The sequence below is a fragment of the Somniosus microcephalus genome, unplaced genomic scaffold (assembly GCF_052327205.1).
Source record: "Somniosus microcephalus isolate GS21.2 unplaced genomic scaffold, FLI_Smic_1.0 scaffold175, whole genome shotgun sequence".
NCBI lineage: Eukaryota > Metazoa > Chordata > Chondrichthyes > Squaliformes > Somniosidae > Somniosus > Somniosus microcephalus.
Window position 1 is genome coordinate 54,245 of NW_028225362.1, and position 20,603 is coordinate 74,847.

At 46.2% G+C, this 20,603-nt stretch overlaps 1 protein-coding gene across 1 annotated transcript in view; it reads left to right on the plus strand.

The window, feature by feature from the left end:
* LOC147082100 (fer-1-like protein 6) overlaps window positions 1-20,603 on the plus strand; it is a 199,852-nt gene that overhangs the window by 53,732 nt on the left and 125,517 nt on the right. Inside the window, exons 10-13 of the mRNA XM_085980446.1 lie at window positions 3,808-3,988; window positions 9,480-9,604; window positions 12,610-12,744; window positions 18,947-19,096. Coding sequence (XP_085836572.1) covers window positions 3,808-3,988; window positions 9,480-9,604; window positions 12,610-12,744; window positions 18,947-19,096 — 591 coding nt within the window. The remainder of the gene's footprint in view (window positions 1-3,807; window positions 3,989-9,479; window positions 9,605-12,609; window positions 12,745-18,946; window positions 19,097-20,603) is intronic.

Consider the following 20,603-nt stretch of genomic DNA (forward strand, 5'->3'; position numbering starts at 1 on the left):
GGTCCTCGAGAAGAAAGCTACGGGCCGCCCCGCCTGGTTGAGGGTGGCCGCCAAGGCGAAGTCAGACGCATCACTTTCCACTTGAAATGGAGTGTTCTCGTCCACTGCCTGTAGCGTGGCCCGCTCAATATCCTGCTTAATGCTTTTGAAGGCGGCGTGGGCCTCAGCAGAGAGCGGAAAAGAGGATGCTTTCAAGAGGGGGCGGGCTTTGTCGGAGTAGTTGGGGACCCATTGGGAATAATAAGAAAATAACCCCAGGCACCTTTTCAGGGCTTTGGGAGTGTTGGGCAGGGGCAGCTCCCGTAGGGGGCGCAATCGGTCGGGGTCTGGTCCGATTTCCCCATTCTCCACCACGCTGCCTAGTATGCAGAGGCGCGTGGTGTTGAAAACGCACTTGTCCTCGTTGTAGGTGAGGTTGAGTTTTTGTGCGGTTTCCAGGAACCTCTCGAGGTTCGAGTCGTGATCCTGCTGATTGTGGCCGCAGATGGTGACGTTGTCGAGGTAGGGGAAGGTTGCCTGCAAGTGGTGGTCATCGACCATGCGGTCCATCTCCCTCTGAAAGACCGAGACCCCATTCGTCACCCCAAAGGGGACTCTGAGGAATTGGTAGAGGCGTCCGTTCGCCTCGAAGGCGGTGTACGGGCGGTCCTCTGGTCTGATAGGGAGCTGGTGGTACGCTGACTTGAGGTCGATGGTGGAGAACACCCGGTATTGGGCGATTTGGTTCACCATTTCTGATATGCGGGGTAGCGGGTAGGCGTCTAGTTGGGTGTACCTGTTGATCGTTTGACTATAGTCGATCACCATCCGTTTCTTCTCACTACCCCTTACCACTACCACTTGGGCGCGCCACGGGCTGTTGCTGCGTTCAATAATGCGCTCTTTCAGGAGCCTGCCTACCTCGGTCGCGATAAACCGCCTGTCCTCCCAGCTGTACCTCCTGCTTTTGGTCGCTATTGGCCGGCAGTTAGGGGTAAGGTTCGCGAATAGCGAAGGCGGCTTTACCTTCAGGGTAGCCAGACCGCACACTGTGAGGGGCGGCTGGGACCCACCGTACTTGAGCGTGATGCTTTGGTGGTTGCACTGGAAATCCAGGCCCAAGATCACGCTCGCACATAGGTTCTTCATGATTAGTACTTTAAACTTATCGTATACAGTCCCGTTAACGCCCAATTGTACCGTGCAGTAACCCAGAATGGTCGATGTCTGGGTTTTATCAGCCATAGAGATGGTACCCTGAGTAGGGACCACCTTTAGGGAGAGTTGTTGTGCCAGTTCAGGGTGGATAAAACTCTCCGTGCTTCCACTGTCAATTAAACATTTAACCCGGCACCCGTTTACCTCGATGTCCACCATTGATTTGGATAGCGGGTGCGGCCTTGTCTGGTCCACTGTGACCGATGCCACTGTAGGGCCCTGATCGATACAAGATGGCGTCCACGCTGTCTGCTCGTAAGATGGCGGACCCCACGAGGTCGGGCAAGATGGCGTCCAAGATGGCCGCTCCCACGGCGCACACGTGGCGGTGGCGGGTTTTCCGGCGGTTGGTTTTCCGGCGGGGTTCCCTCTGCACACCTTCCCGAAGTGCCCCTTCTTACCGCACTTAAAGCAGGTGGTGCCTTTCGCCGGGCACAGGTTTCTGGTGTGTTTTGGCTGCCCGCAGAAGTAGCAGTTGGATCCCTGACGCGTCGCGGCTGTCGTAGGAGTTCTGGGGGGAGAGCGGGGCCCCGCCGGTGTCGGGCTGCCGGGCGGGGAAGATGCCTTCCAAGATGGCGGCGCCCTTGGTGCACACGTGGCGGCGTGGGCGGCGCGGGCCGAAGAGTAGGCGTCCGAGTTTCTCTGGGCCACATCCAGGGATCGCGCGGTGTCCGCAGCCTGTTTCAGGTCCAACCCCGTTTTTTCCAGCAGTCTTTGCCGGATGTAAGTGGAGCTGAGGCCTGTGATAAAGGCATCGCGAACAAGTTCGTCAGTGTACACTGCGGCTTTTACATCTCGGCACTTGCAGTCTTTGCCAAGCATTTTCAGGGTGCTTAGGAACTCCTCCACCGATTCCCCAGGTCGCTGTGCGCGAGTAGCGAGCAGATGCCTAGCATACACCTCATTCGTAGGCTGCTGGTAATGCGCCTTTAAGATGTCGCAGGCGGCCAGGTACGTATCGGCGTCTTGGATGAGGGGGTAAACCCGGTGGCTTACCCAATTCCGCAGAATTCCGAGTCTCATCCTCGCAGCGTCCGTAGCGTCTTTGACGGCTGCGGAATTGTCCAGGAAGAATTCCATACACTCAAACCAGTGTCCGAAGTGTGCTGATGCGTCCGGAGCATGTTGATCCAAATCCAAACGTTCGGGTTTCAGGAGTTGATCCATAGTGTTGAAAAATAAGTTAATAAAATTGATGTGCCTCAATAATTCCGAGACTCGATGTTAGCGAAACAAAACAAGGCTTTTATTAACTTAGAAAGTAACACGTAAGAGAGAGGGGTATCTTCCTTCTGGAGACTGAGGCCAGACTGAGCTAGCTTACAAAAGGGGCCAGGTATGGGCGGAGCCCTACACACAGCACATTCCAGCACATTCCAATAAACAATACAATGAGGACTGGGGGAAGGGAAATGACACTGAAACCGACCACAGTCACAGGCAGTGATGAATGGAATATTTCATCACATTTTTTTTGCTATAGAAACATCTCAAACCTTGTATTGATTCTAAAAAGAAAAAGGCGTGGTTCAATTTATTCCATTTATGTCCCGTTGTGCTGTGCATGGTTTCTGCTCCACAGGGTAGGTAGGTGGGCATCCTGTTTCTAAGTCACCGGCATTCTGACAATGCCATTTTGTGACTGGCCATTTCACTTGGAAGCGCATAGGAGCAAGCTGCCAGGCTTGCATGCTAACCTTTTGTCCCTAACTGTTGGAAGGTGTCTGACCTCCACCCAGAAAATTCTGTGGCAGTCCAAGCAGGACTTGGGAACATAGGAACAGGATTAGGCCATTCAGCCCCTCGAGCCTGTTCGACCATTCAATTGGATCATGGTTAATCCGCACCCCAGCTCCATTTACCCACCTTTGCTCCATATCAACAACAACAACAACAACTTGCATTTATATTGCTGCTGCTGTTGATATGGGGCAAAGGTGGTTAAATGGAGCTGGGGTGCAGATCAACCATGATTCAACTGAATGGTGGAACAGGCTCGAGGGGCTGAATGGCCTAATCCTGTTCCTCTTCCTTGATACTCTTACCTAACAAACATCTGTTGCTCTCAGCCTTTAAGGTTTCAGTTGGTCTAGCATCCACAGCCTTTTGGGGAACAGAGTTGCCGATTTCTACTAACCCATTGTGGGGAACTTGCTTTGTGGGGGCAATTGCAGGCATGTACCCACATCCGACTACACCATTGGCACCAATCCGCTGCACCTCTTCCTCTATACTATAAGAAAAAATAATTCCCAGTGACTTTTCTTATGGTCTATCTGAGTTTCAAATTATGGGTAACATTGCACTCAAGGCTCATGCCCACTAAGAACTGCACTAGAAGTGCCGAAAATCATTTCATTTAAGATCCTACAAGCCAGCAGAAAAAAAGAGAATTCCATAACATTAGTCTGGGGCTGAATTCAAACACAAGCCCCAAGCATTTTAATGGATCAATGTACCTACTTCCCCCACTCAACCCTGAGGGTATTTAGTTCTCTGATTAGATATAACTCACAATATGTTGTGATCGCTTTTGATTAAAATGAATTAAAATGGCTGTCACTCTGGCATCATTTGCAATGTAAGTTTTTTATATGTGCATCCTTTAAGCTGCCAGGGAAGCGTGTCATGGGATGGACCGTACAAGCAAAAGTGGATATTTACCTATGGTTGGGTTCAACCAGACATGCGGACACTCTTTTGAAAAACTTACCCGACGGATTTGAGCCAGAAATTCCAACAAGCAGCACTGGGCATCAGGTTTCTCTACCTCTCAGTATTCTTTATAAAGGTAGGTGTGACAGATCAACGATCCATCCTGTTTCAATTCATAAGAAATTCTTATATTTTATCTTTTTATATTAACTTGTAGCTAGAGCAGTGCTGCGAGATATTTAACATGGACTAGAGCCAGTGATCCCCCAGAGGAAGCTATTAGGGCTGGAATTCCTCTGGTTTGCACCAGGGACCGCTAATTTCCTGAGTGTAGAGCAGAGCAAAAAGGGGCCTAGACCTGTTATGCCAGGTCTCCACCCCCTTTGGTTTGCCTGGGGACTTCAGGACTACTTTTTGGGGAAGGGGGTGCAGGTGAGTGCTTGTACCAACAAAGGCACAAGCATTAAAATAACATGAAAATGATACGTGTGTGGCAGAGCCACCAAAGGACTCAGATCGTTTGTATATAATTCCTTTAACAACATGTTAGCTACTGACCGAATCTGTATCTTTATTTATGCTGTTTAACTGTACAGGGCGTGGTTACTTTAACAGCGCGGTTAAAACGTGATGATGTCACGCCGTTCATCACGTGATTCCCCACTGGCGGGAAAATGTGATGACGTCAGCCACGGGACCGCAGGGGCCGTCCTCGTGGAGCTTCCAAAGAGAGCAGACCTACATCCGATGTTATCCTGCAGTTTCTTGTTAAAACCTGTTCGTTTCATTAAAGTTCGTTTTGTTTGATCGCCTGAGTAGAACTCAGTCTTTTAGTTAGGAAGCCATGTTCCTACACGTGAATCATTTCACAGCGCCTCCCATCTCATTTTCTTATTTTCCTCTAACAACACTGGAGGATGCCTATTCAGGGAAGGTGGGGGTGGGGTGGGGTGCAGGTGCGGCGGCGTTGGCAGAAGTAGGCCTCGGGCCTTGAACCCATCCCCCATCAGATCAGAGTAAGCAGGATCCTGGGTTCAGACCTGTGGCTAGCAGGATTAGTGCAAGTCTGGAGGTTTTCTGGCTGCTGTTTTCGGACAAGAGCCAGAAGGTCCTGCAACTGGCAGCCATTACTGCTGCCACAGGACCCTCTCACGCTTGTAGCAGTGACTGGATTTCTGCGCTTGCTTCCAGCACAAGGCCCGAACAAGGGCCAGGCTTGTGCCCGGGGCACTTCCGGCCTATTTTAGCGACCTGATCCGGTAAATATGTGTGGGGTCAGGACAGGTGGAGCACACTGTAGGTACGCTCCATCTGACTTGTGCCAGGTGGATGAGAGGGGAAGGAAAATCAATCTCAATTGTCTGCAGCTTGGAACATACAGCTGTGGGATCTAGTTTAAACTACAGCTAATCAAGTGGCATATCTTTTGAAAGGATAATGACTTTCTGTCTGATGGCTTTCATTTTATTTGGTGAAATGCAAATGCAAGTGACGTTGAACCAAAGTGTTCATAGAATCCTAGAAATTTACAGCAGAGAAGGAGGCCATTCGGCCCATTGTGTCCATGCCGGCTGACAAAGAGCTATTCAGTCTAACCCCACTTTCCAGCACTTGGTCTGTACCTTGGAGGTTATGGCACTTCAAGTGCATATCCAAGTACTTTTTAAATGTGATGAGGGTCTCTGCCTCTACCACCCTTTCAGACAGTGAGTTCTAAACCCCAACACCCTCTGGGTGAAAAAAATTCTCCTCAAATCCCCTCTAAACCTCTGACCAATTACTTTAAATCTATGCCCTCTGGTTATTGACCCCTCTGCTAAGGGAAATAGGTCCTTCCTATCCACTCTGTCTAGGCCCCTCATAACTTTATACACCTCAATTTTGTCCCCCCTCAGCCTCCTCTGTTCCAAAGAAAAGAACCCCAACCTATCCAACCTTTCCTCATAGCTAAAATTCCCCAGCCCAGGCAACATCCTCGTAAATCTCCTCTGCACCCCCTCTAGTACAATCACATCCTTCCTGTAATGTGGTGACCAGAACTGCACGCAGTACTCTAACTGCGGCCTAACTAGTGTTTTATACAGTTCAAGCATAACCTCCTTGCTCTTCTATTCTATGCCTCGGCTAATAACAGCAAAGTATCCTGTATGCTTTCTTAACCACCTTATCTACCTGTCCTGCTACCTTCAGGGATCTGTGGACATGCACTCCAAGGTTGGATGAGCCCCATTATTTATGACATGATGCTGGTGCTGTGGGACTGCAGCATGCAGCCCAGGCACTTTGTTCTGCAGGTCAGCCAGCTATCTCCAAGTGTAATTCAGTTATGACTGGTCAAGGCAGTAATTGGGTATGTAATACCTGGACCACATGTAAGTTGGAATTCAGTCAAGCTGGTGCCATGCACTGTGGTCATCTCCTCCCATTGTGTGAATAAAAAGAGGAAAAAGAAATACTTCAAATGCTGTAAATCTGAATTAAAAACAGAAAATACTGGAGATACACAAAATCTGTGGGGAGAAAAGGCAGGTTAATGTTTTAGGTGTAATGTCTGGAATATCTGGAGCACTACGATTCGGACCTGCTGAACTCTGTGGGCTGATCCACAATCCCATACAGTGAGGCTCCAAGATGAGCTTCATCTCATCAATATACCCCAATGCAGTATTTGTATCTTGCATGCACTGCACATCAAATGTGTGTGGTCTAGTAGACCAGAAGTGGTCTATTGACATTTCCCGTTTTTCTATTTCTGTGGAGTCTTCTCCCCATTGTTTCACTGAAGTCCACTCCCCAGTGTTTTTCTGTAGGCTTGCCGCCTGCTTCCCAACTTCTGGGCAACTTGCTCTGCAGTGTTTCTATACAGGTCTGCCCCAGGTATGGTTTTTACCTTTTTGCCAGGTACAAAACTGGACAGGGCCTGTTAGAGTCAAGGCGGGCGGGTGGTGGGTTGGGATCGTGGCTTGAGTTCTGAGATATGCTTTTCAAGTGATGAAAATTCATGTAACACCTCAATAACTAAAGCTTTCACAAGTGCAAAAATGTGACTTTTGCCTTAAAATTCAGAGTTTTGTGTTCGGTTTACATTTTAGAAGTTTCCAGACCAACTGCTCAAAAACTGGACTATCCAAGACTGACTTGGTGCCAATCCTATCCCCAGCTCCACTGATGTTTCTGTGCACCTGCTCACTGATGTTTCTATCATATTTGATAGTCAGTGACTCACTAAAATGATTGCTTTTGGATCTTTCTACTAAAGGAAATGAAAATATCCTAATAAAACATCTCCCTTTAATGGACTTTACCCTATTTATATACCAGGGAGCGACAAGAAAGATTGTGTGAGAGAGAGAGCGAGAGGTTGCAGGCTAGAAATGAGGAATGGATCACCTTAGAATTATAGAATGATACAGCAGAGAAGGAGGCCATTCAACCCATCATGCCAGTGCCGGCACCAATTAGACCCATTCCCCTACCCTTTCACCATAGTCCAAGTATTTATCCAATTCCCTTTGAAATTTATTTTTGAATCTGCTTCCACCACCCTTTCAGGTAGTGCATTTCAGATCATAACAACTCACTGCATAAAAAAAAATCTCACCTTGTCTCTGGTTCTTTTGCCAATTACCTTAAATCTGTGTCCTCTGATTACTGAACATAAGAACATAAGAAATAGGAGCAGGAGTAGGCCATTTGACCCCTCGAGCCTGCTCCACCATTCAGTAAGATCATGGCTGATCTTCTACCTCAATTCCACTTTCCTGCACTATTCCCATATCGCCTTGATTCCTTTAATATCCAAAAATCTATCGATCTCTGTCTTGAATATACTCAACTAGTGGGCCTCCTCAGCCTGCTGCCACTGGAAATAGTTTCTCCTTATTCACTCTATCAAAATCCTTCATGAATTTGAACACCTCTATCAAATCTCCCCTTAACCTTCTTTGCTCTAAGGAGAACAACCCTAGTTTCTCTAGTCTTTATACGTAACTGAAGTCCCGCATCCCTGGTACCATTCTAGTAAATCTTCTCTGCATCCTCTCTAAGGCCTTGACATTGTTTCTAAAGTGCGGTGCCCAGAATTGAACACAATACTCCAGCTGGGGCCTAGCCAGTGTTTTATAAAAGTTCAGCGTAACTTCCTTGCTTTTGTACTCTATGCCTCTGTTTATAAAGCCAAGAACCCTGTAAGCTTTTTTAACAACCTTCTCAACTTGTCCTGCCACCTTCAAAGATTTGTGCACGTACACCCCCCAGGTGTCTCTGTTCCTGCACATCCTTTAAAATTATACCATTTAGCTTATATTGCCTCTTCTCATTCTTCCTACCAAAATGCATCACTTCACACTTCTCTGTATTAAATTGCATCTTCCATATGTCTGCCCACTTCAGGGAGTCAAGACCAAGTGTAGTCTTCAGGTGAAGCAGGGTTAGAGGATAGGAGATAGTTGGCCCAGGGCAAACAGATGTAATTTAGTCCCTATTTTAAAGTCATGCATTCAATCCTTATTTTTATGTAATATTTTGTTTTGCTATTATTTATAGTTAAATAGCAAAACTTACAGCAATTTGGGAAACAGAGAAATAGAGTTTGTTGCAGCTTAGGGGCATTCTCTGCAGTACAGCCTAAGGAGCTGGGAGACACCAAACTGAGGCACTACACCGCCACCACTCGTGGGAGGGTGTCATTACACCGTGGCAAATTTACACAGGTAGTTTTCATCATGGATGCGGGCATAAGAATTTGTAAACGGAAAAAGTTGACATAAAAGTGTGACAAAAAACGTGACACAGGAAACATTTTTAGACAGAAAATGTGGGCAGTTGTAATATTTTAAAATATATTTCAAATGGATACCTAAATAAACAGTTTAATGTGCTCCGTGATATATTCTTGTGTCAGTGCAACTAAATAAACAACATTTTAGTTGATGAAGGTAGTGGTAGACCAAACTACATTGTTGTGCTTTTGCTGAGGTTTGATGAAGTGTTAGAGCCTTTCCTGCCAGGTCTGAGCTGGACTTTTCAGCGACAGCTGCCTAGGGTCCTTAAGTATGTGCAAGCTGGAACACATCCTGCTTGATTGGACCAGCTCTCCCACCCAGTTAATGAACTTAATCAAAGTTTTTTCTGACAACTTCAACAGCTCACTTCTGGTATCAGAAACTCGTGTTGGAAGCGTGTGACCTCTATCCTCAAAAGACAAATATTCCAACACATGCAGCATGTGTCACCAGTTCAAATATTAAGGAATGCAAACCAGACAAGATTATGTCAAACACATGGGAGCTTGCTCCCATTGTGACCTGAGTATTCTTTAAAAAAAAAAGTTGCAAGAAAACTATTTGCTGCTTATGAAAAGTGCTAAGAGCACCTTTCCACGATGACTTCAGTTAAAAGGACTTATATTTGGGAACACTCATGACACAAGCTCCTTTAACTAAAAGAAATAAGAGGAGATGATTGCATAAAATGATTTTCTACCAGGCTTAGGATGCGATCCCATTTCTTTAACCAGCTATGATCAGTAATGCTAACAAGTGATTATTAACGAATAAAGTGCTGTGTTTCTAACCGCTGTCTCTACATTGTTAACAGTTGTGTTTTGAACTTCTTGTATTGAACAGACCACCATAAGTTTCAGCTACGATGCCACATGTACCAGGCGAGAGGTCTTCTGGCCGCTGACAGCAGTGGTCTTTCAGATCCTTTTGCTAAAGTGACATTCGTTTCACATTGTCAGACCACTAAGGTAAATAATGATACATTAATAATATGTTAGGAATTGTAACCACTGCAATCATAGATAAAGCTTTCTGATGTACTCCACTGTTTAATCATAACATGCAGTACATCTGGTTCCCTCAGTTTGCCAGAAACTCATTTTAAGCAACCCATGTCCTTACATGCTTTTGGATTGGTTCCTGAACGTAGTGTTATGGGTCAGTCCATTGTTCGTACAAAGATTTGCATAGCAAGTATTGGCACGCTCTCTGATAAATAGTAGTGATAACAGTACACAAATATACAATAGCATCATTAAAATTATTGACTGTAGTATAGCCTCGGGAAACCTAATTACTGCTGTTTATCCAGACACATTTTTTATGAAATCAATACATCATTTTTGACAACGTGTTCTTTTCATGATTTTAGTTGTGCTTTAGAACTCCAATATTAGTCAACACTGCAGTGTTCCTTTCCCAGGACCTGCTTATCAATATTAATAACTCAATATTGAGTCTGCTATGGCTCCTAGGTCTCTCAGATTCATCCCTGGAGTACGCATATCATCTGCATTTCTTTCACTTGTCCACACTAAATTTCATCTGCCATTGTTCTGTCCACTTACATATTTTGTCCAACTCGCTCTGTATTTTTTGTGCTGCCTTTTCTTATTCCACTGCCCTTCCTACTTTGGTATCATCTACAAATGTAACCATTTTGCATTGCTTTTCTGAATCCAGGTCATTTTATATAAGTTAGAAACAGTCGTGGTCCCAACATTGAGTCCTGAGGCAACCCACTCAGTATTCTCTGCCCCCCATCCCATCCCATTCCAACATAACTCCTTTAATGTGTACTCATTGTTTCCTACCCTTTCAATCCATTCCCAGGGCTTACCCTGAATCTTCACAATTTTGAGTTTAATTAATATTCTTTTGTGTGGAACTTTATCAAAAGTCTTTGAGAAGTCATGGTACTCCATGTCATAGGGCTTACCACTGTCCACTTGGGTTCTTACTTCCTCAAATGTTCAGGAGGTTGGTTAAGCAGGATCTTGCTCTTCTGAATCCATATTGATTGTGGTTTATTGGTTATTATTGTACAGATAATTGAAATTGGGAATTCTAATTATTGAGGAAAGATTAGGCATTTTGTGACTGGTATCGGTTTTGTTCTTGCAGCATGAAAGGGATATCCTGGCAGCCTTTATCTCCAGGGTACCTATTTAAGTTTATGTTGCTCCAATTTGGTTGTGTCCATTGGACAAATATTGCCTGTATTTTGCTGGACCATGAGATAGATTGCTGCTTGGTGCTGTGGCATTCAAGGTGTGCTGTGTAAGGAAGGAAGGAGGGATAGGGAAAACTGCATGCCAGTTCACCTGCTGCCAGATCACTCAGCATCTTAAAGGGGAACTGCCTTCTAAAATGAAAAAACTAAAAATAATTTTAAAATATGCAGTTTTTAGCCATCTCCTTCCAAATGCACCACTAGCCTCACACGCTTCTCAATGCACAATTCCTCCCACCCAATCACTCACCTACCAACAATCTATATGAAACATGAGGCACACCTCCTATTCCTAGCTTCACCTCACCCCCTTGGAGGAGACGGTGCTGGCCATTCTTGGCAGGGGCGTGGCTGAGTCCTTGGCCAGCGGCGGGGCTGAAAAGATACAAGATGCTGGTATCCTTATACATTATCCTCCTTCTCGCATGTCCCTCTTGCTTTCCCATCCTCCCCCCAACACAACTCCACACTTGTGCCTTCCTCATTTCACACACCCAAGAAATGCAGCCTGCCCAGCCAGTGGTTGACCAAGAAGAGGAAGAGGAGAGTGAAGAAGAAGAAACACCGTCACTCGAATTCGCACTCCCAGCCACCAGCTCCTTAAGGTCAACCAGCAAGGCCATTTGCAGTGTCCCCACTGAAAGTCAGCAGCCTTCCACCAGCCATGCTGCAGCAGCACTGCATGACATCAGCAGGATAGGCAAAGGCACACACAAGACAGTCACGAAGGGAATGCACAAGTATGATTAGTTAATTTCTTGATGTCATATTGGATGGATAGATGTATAAAGTTTGATTGGAAATTATGCTTTGTAGTGGCTTTTATTTCAGCATTGTGGCCAAGAGGACGCTGTGATGGTCAGTAACAGAGGGAAGGTAATGTGTGGGACAAATGTTGAAAGGGGAATTGGGGTTGTGGTCACTGGTACCACAGGCGAATGATTCCATCCCGGATATCCCGGCCAGAAAGGGGCTGTCTGGGTTGCATCCTTTCATCTGCTTCCTCCTCTTCTGCTTCTTCCTCTTCCCTCAGCGAGTGGATGCTGTAAATCTGAAATAAAAGCATAAAGTGCTGGAAACACTCAGCAAGCCAGGCAGCATTCACATCTGAAATGTGAACTCTGTTTCTTTCTCCACGAATGCTGCCTGACCTGCTGAGTATTTCCAGCTATTTTTGTCTTCTCAGAGGCTTTCCTTTACCATTCGAGGCCTTGCAAGCGTCCAGCAGATCTCCCTGTATACTTAAAACATTTTTTTAAACATGTATTGCCCCAAGCCACTACTTCAATAAAATATAAAAAATCCAGTCCAAAAGCTTAAATGCAAATTACCTGAAAGATGTGTGTGTCTCTTTAAGAAGTGCTGACAGCATCTCTGTCAGTCTGCTGCACGCTCGCTTTTCAGAGCGAGCCTAGGACCCAGCGCTAAACTCAGCGCTAAGGTCCAAGTTCGCAGAGCGTAGCGTTAAGTTGGCGTTGCACGCCAACTGACATCACGCTCTCCATACTTGCATCTCCAGGGCCATCACTGCTATCGGTAGCACTAAGGCCCTCACCAAAATGGCAGCTGCCGAGTCCCGCGCCAGAGAAGGGCGTTACAGTGGCGGCTGCCAATTTTTTCCAGGATTGCGGCGGTAACTCGTGCCGGTCAGTAGCCCAATTTCTGGGCCAAAGAATGTAACAAGAATACCATGGTCGGAAACCTTCTGTCATGCTTCTTTTCTTCTTTGATTCTGAACAGATTATTTCTCAGACTTTGTCCCCAACATGGAACCAGATGCTCCTGTTCAATAACATCCACCTTTATGGTGAAGAAGTGGAAATAAGTGAGGCTCCTCCACTTGTGGTTATTGAGGTTTATGATTCAGATGCAGTCGTAAGTATAAAATATTAATCTGTCTGTATCATGGGGGGAAAAAAATCTTCTCTCAAAGCACAGTTATTAGTGTTTGCATTTTTATTATTTATTGGCCCATGTTCTTTCTTGAATCGCTTATTTCTATCTCAATCCCATGTCATTTCATGCCTTTCCTTCAGACTGCCTGTGTCAATTTCACTCTTGATCCAGCCACTGAGAAGCGGCAGACAGTAACCCAATGAGATGCATCCTACTGACTTCCTCTTCCCTTTCCATGGGGAGGTGATTCCCGTCAAATGAGACTGTTTGTGGGAGCTTGCTGTGCGCAAGTTGGCTGCCGCCTTTCCTACATTACAACAGTGTCTACACTTCAAAAGTATTTCATTCGTTGTAAAGTGCTTTGGGAAATCCTGAGGTTGTGAAAGGCGCACTTTCTTTACCCTTCTTGGCATGGGTGATTCAAGTGTGCAACCTCAGGTGGTATGAGCCCATATCTCCTCTTCTCATGGCACAGATCACTGGGGCACCAATTTACTGCATCGCCCTGCTGTCTGGTGTTTGCAATTTTTTTTTTATTATTGACTCTTAATTGTGAAATATGACAAATAATAATTGTTATAAATCTCATCATCATGAAGAAACGACTCATGAAATAACACTGGATGGCCAGCTGGTGGCGCCGTCCAAGGAGTATAAATACTCAGGTGTGGCCCTGCTTGCCCAGGGACATTGTGTAAGACAGGAACTAGTGAAGTACAACTAGACCTCCTTGTTTTGAAACAAGTTGATTAAAGCCTTGCTTTATACTCAAACCAAGTGCGTAGTGAGTTTTATTACGTCAATTTAATCAACTTGATATCGACTCCATGCTCGGAGTGATTTCAGGAACAGCCAGCTATGACTTCAACTGCAGAAGGGAACTCCGGCATAGTAATCAATCCATCATGGACAAACTACTCAGATCCGCCCGTCTTGACCTGGACCCGAATTCACCTACAACTGCTAAGGTATGGAAACACTGGTATCGTACCTTCAGCAACTTCCTCAGGGTATGTGGTGAGAATGTTCCTGATAAATTAGAGATACTTGCCAATTATGTATCTCCTCATGTGTTTGACTATATTGAAGACTGTGTAGACTATGACTCCACTATCCTAATATTACAGCGACTATATGTTAAGGCCCCAAACGAAATTTTTGCTCGGCATCTACTGGCCACAACTCGACAACAACCCGGGGAATCACTTGACGAATTCCTTCAGAAACTTTGCAGGCTCAGCAAGGATTGTAATCTTAAAGCTGTCACAGCTGAGCAGTACCAGGAGGAGTTAATTCATGATTCCTTTATTAATGGAATTATGCCTCCCTTCATACGCCAGCGTCTGTTGGAGAATAAAACCCTCGAGTTACAGGCTGCCTATGACCAGGTATGTTCCCTGGACTTAGCAAAGAGGAATGCAGATACCTATCTTTTACCTCGTGCATAGGGCTGCTGCTATCACTTTTATGACTCCTTCGATAGGTCTCGGGCGGAAGCCCTCACTGATGATGACTCTAACCTAACGGATGACAACCCTACCCTGGAAGCCTTCACTGATGACGACCCTGCCCTAGCGGCATCTTGGCAATCTGGAAGGAAGTGTTTCTTCTGTGGAGGGGTGTTCCATTATAGGAAATTTTATCCTGCTCGTAACGCAACCTGCAATCATTGCAGCAAGGTCACTTTTCTAAGGTATGCCAGTCAAGAGCCTCTGTTAGTAAGAAAGGCCACTTTTCTAAGGTATACCGGTCGAGAGCTCCTGTTAGTTTTGCAGCTACTATCTATAAAACTGCTCCTCCCCCAAGAGCCACTACTAAGGTTGCAGCTGCTATCTATGAAACTGCACCTCCCCCAAGAACCACTACTAAAGTTACAGCTGTCAAGGGTAAACCTGCTCCTCCTCCCATCACAGCTGTTTTTCCCCAAAGTCTATCCCATGCAGCCACGAAGGTTTTGGTAAATGGACACATTTTGAGCGCACTAATCGACTCATGCAGCTCTGACAGCTTCATTAGTGAGCGGGCTGTCAGTAAGTTAAAACTGCGTATTTACCCCTCAGACAGGGAAATTGCAATGGCTCTGACGACACTGACCACCAACTCTTCTGGCTTTTGTCTTGTTGACCTTATTCTCAATGGCCGCACTTATCTCTCCACCCGGCTCAGGGTGCTCAAAAACCTATGCAGTGATGTGCTCCTGGGACAGGATTTCCAGAAACAACACAAAAGACTCACTTTCGAGTTTGGAGGGTCAAAGCCGGAGCTTACTATTTCCATAGTACCGTTTTGTGCGCTTTCGGCGGCTTCGCTTGATGAGCCCTCCTTGTTTGCCAATCTTTCCCCCCGATGTGAGCCCATAGTCACTAAATCACGACGTTTCAGCCAAGATGATCGATCCTTTATCGAGGCAGAAATCTCTCGTCTTCTAGCTGACGGTATCATTGAGCCATGTTCATCTTCCTGGCGGGCTCAAGTCGTTGTTGTTAAAAATCCTCTGAAGCAACACAAGAAACATCTTTGCATCGATTACTCGCAAACTATTAACCAGTATACCAACCTGGAGGCTTACCCACTACCACGCATCGATGATATGGTCAATAACCTTGTCCAGTACAAGGTATTTTCAACTTTTGATTTAAAGAGCGCATATCATCAAGTACCGTTAAAGGACTCTGACAAAAAGTATACGGTCTTTGAGGCCAATGGTTGGCTTTATCAGTTTTGTCGCCTTCCATTTGGGGTCACCAATGGGGTGGCCGTCTTTCAACAGGCAATGGATAGCCTACTCAAACAGGAGAACTTAACGGACACTTTTCCATATCTGGATAATATCACCATTGCTGGCCATGACCAGAAGGAGCATGATGCCAATCTCCAGAAATTTTTTGACGTTCTCCGTCGTCGCAACTTAACCTTAAATGAGTCCAAATCTGTGAAATCAGTACCATCAGTCAACATCCTTGGCTACTGGGTGGGCAACGGTGTCATCAAACCGGACCCGGAGCGACTTCATCCACTTCAGGAGCTCCCTCCCCCTACGAATCTCGGCTCTCTTCGTCGGGCACTCGGCATGTTCACCTATTATGCGAAGTGGATACTCCACTTCTCCGACAAGATCCAGCCCCTGCTTCACGCGAAGTCACTTCCATTGGAGGCAACGGCTATTTCAGCTTTCAACCTCCTCGAGACAGCTGGAAAAAGCCACGTTTCGTTCCATTGATGAAAATCTTCCTTTCGTGGTCGAGTGCCATGCATCGGAGGTGGCGATCTCTGCTACCTTGAATCAAGGTGGTCGACCTGTTGCATTTCTGTCCAGAACTTTGCAGGGTAGCGAGCTCCATTATCCTCCTGTCGAGAAGGAGGCTACGGCCATCATCAAAGCTGTACGTAAATGGAGTCATTTTCTCGCTCGTCGCCATTTCACACTTATAACCGATCAGTGCTCTGTGGCCTTTATGCTGGATAACCGGAAATGCACTAAGATCAAGAATAACAAAATACAACTCTGGAGGATGGAATTGGCCGCATTTGGATACACCATACATTATTGACCCGGCAAAGAGAATGTGGCCCTGGATACCCTCACGCGGGCATTCTACTCTTCTATGTCAACTTCGACTCTTGCGGATCTTCATACTGACTTATGCCATCCTGTCGTTACCCGTATGTTGCACTTTGTGCGATCTAAAAATCTCCCATTTTCTACGGAAGATGTGAAAAGAACATGCTCCTCCTGTAGAATTTGTGCGGAATTAAAACCGCAATTCTTCCGTCCATCGGATGGCTCGCTCATACACCCTATGCAGCGACTCAGCATTGACTTTAAAGGGCCATTGCCTTCCTCAACGCGAAACACCTACTTACTTATTATGGTGGACAAATATTCACGCTTTCCCTTTGCTTTCCCCTGTCCCAATATGCTTACTTCCACAGTGATCAAATGCCTTGATCAAGTCTTTTCCCTTTGCGGTACGGCCAATTTCATCCACTCTGATCGGGGTCCCTCCTTCATGTCAAGTGAACTCAAAAGTTATCTAACGGGGAATCGCCACAAGTGAAACGACACCATACCATCCCATCGGTAATGGACAGGTTGAGAGATACAACGCTATCATTTGGAACGCTGTTCGTCTTGCACTGAGGTCACGCAACCTACCAAACCAGCAGTGGGAAACTGTGCTCCCTGTTTTGTTGCATTCCACCAGGACTCTTCTTTCTACGTCCACCAATGTCACGCCTCACGAGCGATTCTTCAGCTTCCAGCGTTGCTTCACTCATGGGACGTCCCTACCGTCATGGTTGGCAGCTCCCAGCCCCGTGCTGCTCCGAAGATTCGTCCGATCTTCCAAAAACGATCCCCTCGTCGACAAGGTGGAACTCATGGATGTTAATCCCATGTACGCACACGTGCGGTACCCTGATGGCCGGGAGTCCACCGTTTCGCTCTAGGATCTGGCTCCCTGTCCAACTGGTCCCACGGACCCAACTGTTAGAGGGACCCACGGTAATGATGCCGACACTCTGCGCTCTTTTGAAGATGACGCCCTACCTGGGACATCAAGAGATCTGTCGGCTACTCCACTGGATCCACTCAGGGAGCTGAGCACTCCCCGTGGGATGGCCACCTGAAGCCAGGACGCCGGTCAATCCCCAGCTATCAAACAAGATGAAGCCAGCTCTGCGCCTGTGGGGACCTGCACCCGGAGTCACAATCTCCCCAGTCTCCCTCAGGTCATTCAAGACGACACGGGCCCTGTCGATCTACCAGTACGGACCAAGCGACCCAGGGACCAAGTCACGGTCCGAGGAGACGTGCCTTCCAGCCACAAACAAAGATCTAAAAGACTGCGGCTATTCGTGGTCCGCCTAATCCGTTAGGAGGAAGTCGTCGGACTTCCATATCTTTTAGGCAGGAAGAATGTTATAAATCTCATCACCATGAAGAAACGACTCATGAAATAACGCTGGACGGCCAGCTGGTGGCGCCGTCCAAGGAGTATAAATACTCGGGCATGGGCCCAGCTTGCCCAGGGACATTTTGTAAGACAGGAACTAGTGAAGTACAACTAGACCTCCATGTTCTGGAAACAAGTTGATTAAAGCCTTGCTTTATACTCAAACCAAGTGCGTAGTGAGTTTTATTACATCAATAATCATCAACCAAACATCACAGTTTTTCTACAATTAACATGCCTGCACACTTCATCTGCAAGTACACAAATGTTGGTTTTATTATTCATGTATCCACCTAGTAAACTGAAACAGAGAAAAGCTCCAACACTTGCAGTTCAGGTCATGATTTAGGATCATAGAAACAGAAACATAGAAACATAGGAGCAGGAGTCGGCCATTCGGCCCTTCGAGCCTGCTCCGCCACTCAATATGATCATGGCTGACCCTCTATCTCAATACCATATTCCCGCTCTCTCCCCATACCCCTTGATGCCTTTTGTGTCTAGAAATCTATCTATCTCCTTCTTAAATATATTCAGTGACTTGGCCTCCACAGCCTTCTGTGGTAGAGAATTCCACAGGTTCATCACCCTCTGAGTGAAGAAATTTCTGCTCATCTCACTCCTAAATGTCCTACCCCGTATCCTGAGACTGTGACCCCTCGTTCTAGAGTCCCCAGACAGGGGAAACATCCTCCCTGCAACCAGTCTGTCTAGCCCTGTCAGAATTTTATACATTTGAATGAGATCCCTCTCATTCTTCTAAACTCTAGTGAATACAGGCCCAGTCGACCCAATCTCTCCTCATACGACAGTCCTGCCATCCCAGGAATCAGTCTGGTGAACCTTCGCTGCACTCCCTCTATGGCAAGTATATCCTTTCTTAGGGAGACCAAAACTGCACACAGTACTCCAGGTGTGGTCTCACCAAGGCCCTGTACAACTGTAGTAAGACATCCTTACTCCTGTACTCAAATCCTCTTGCAATGAAGGCCAACATACCATTTGCCTTCCTAACTGCTTGCTGCACCTGCATGTTTGCTTTCAGTGACTGGTGTACAAGGACACCCAGGTCCCTTTGACTTCACTGCCATTTCTAGACACTAGAGAAACTGGTTATCCACTTCTATCAGTTCATTTTCACCCTGTTAGGTCAGCACAGATGAAGCGTGTGTATTAGCAAGGTGACTGGAAATGATGGATCTTCTTTCATGCTACCTTTATTTCAGGGTAAAGCGGAGTACATTGGCAGCACTGTGGCTCTTCCTGTTGTGAGGCTGGCTGGACAGGATTATGCCCCCCCTGTGCTTCAATATTACCCAGTGTATTGTGGCAGCATCCCTGGTGGTGAGCTCCTTGTAGCCTTTGAACTTCTGCAGGTACGGATGTATTGGGGGGGGTCAAGTTTTATTTTATTCCATTGAACTCCTTAACTTAAATTGCTTCACTGATGATATGCTGTGCTTGTAGGAGCCTACATCGCTAAGTTAGTTATATAGATGGTCAATAATGGTATACTAAAACTCTAGAATTAAAAATATGAATATACATAATCACTTATATAAGTTAATCTGCACTTATACACACACACACTTTAAAACAGTCCCTGTTCATTACCTTTCATGAAAGAGGAGCTGAGGAAAGCTAGTCGCTGAAGAGTTGGTTCGTCCCGAGATGAAGTTCCAATGACATTTCACCAAAACTGTGCTCACACCTGTCACAGTAACTCTGCCGAGAACCAGCCCAAATTTCCTCAGTGCACATTATAAAAAGGATTTAGAGGCACTGGAGAGGGTGCAGAGAAGATTTACAAGGATGTTACCAGAAATGCGAGGGTATACATATCCGGAAAGGATGAACAGGCTGGGTCTCAATTCTCTTGAAAAGAGAAGGCTGAGGGGTGATCTAATAGAGGTCTTTAAAATTATGAAAGGTTTTGATAGAGTGGACACAGAGAGAATGTTTCCACTTGTGGGGAAGAGCATAACTAGAAGCCATCAATATAAGATAGTCACCAAGAAATCAAATAGGGAATTCAGAAGAAACTTCTTTACCCAGAGAGTGGTGAGAATGTGGAACTCGCTACCACAGGAAGTGGTTGAAGTGAATAGTATAGATGCATTTAAGGGGAGGCTAGATAAGTATATGAGGGAGAAGGGAATAGAGGGTTATGCTGATCGAGTTCGATGAGGAAAGATGGGAGGAGGCTCAAGTGGAGCAGAAACACCGGCATGGGCTGGTTGGGCCGAATGGCCTGTTTTTGTGCCATATATCCTATGTAATCCTATGTAGTCAGAGCCAGTCTGCCCCTTGGGAGAGGAACGTCCAGTGTAGCTGCAGCAGCTGGAAGGCCAAGACAGCCATTTTGGGTCTCTATAATAATGCAATGTCTGAGACTGGAGCTTCTTCAGGCCACCAAGCTCACAATTTTAAGGATTCCTCAGCTGAGGTGTAACTCCCTCTAATCCATTAAAAGAGGACATCATTTTTTTTTAGCTTTGAGGGAAGGAGGCCTATGAAGGGCATGATCCGGGCCGGAGCAGGTAGGTGGCCTTGGCAGTGAGTGCCCCTCACCTGCATTAAGCAAAGCCTTCTGAAACTTGGATCACATTCTAAATTGATGCTCTACTTTTGCCACAGTCAAAGTCAAGGAAATGTCACCTTAATCTCCCAAGGCTCCTGCTGTAAATCATCGGTCAACCACCTCAGAACTTCCTGCCACTTTAGGAGATGAACACAGAGTAGGCACCAAGAGTATGCACCAAGGGGAGGCATGGTCCTTTAAACAGTAAGAAGGTTGTCAGTGAGATGTTTGTGTCACTGATAGGATTTCTGAAGAATTATTTGGGGCAAGGTGGTGCAACACCTGCATGAAGAAGTATCAGA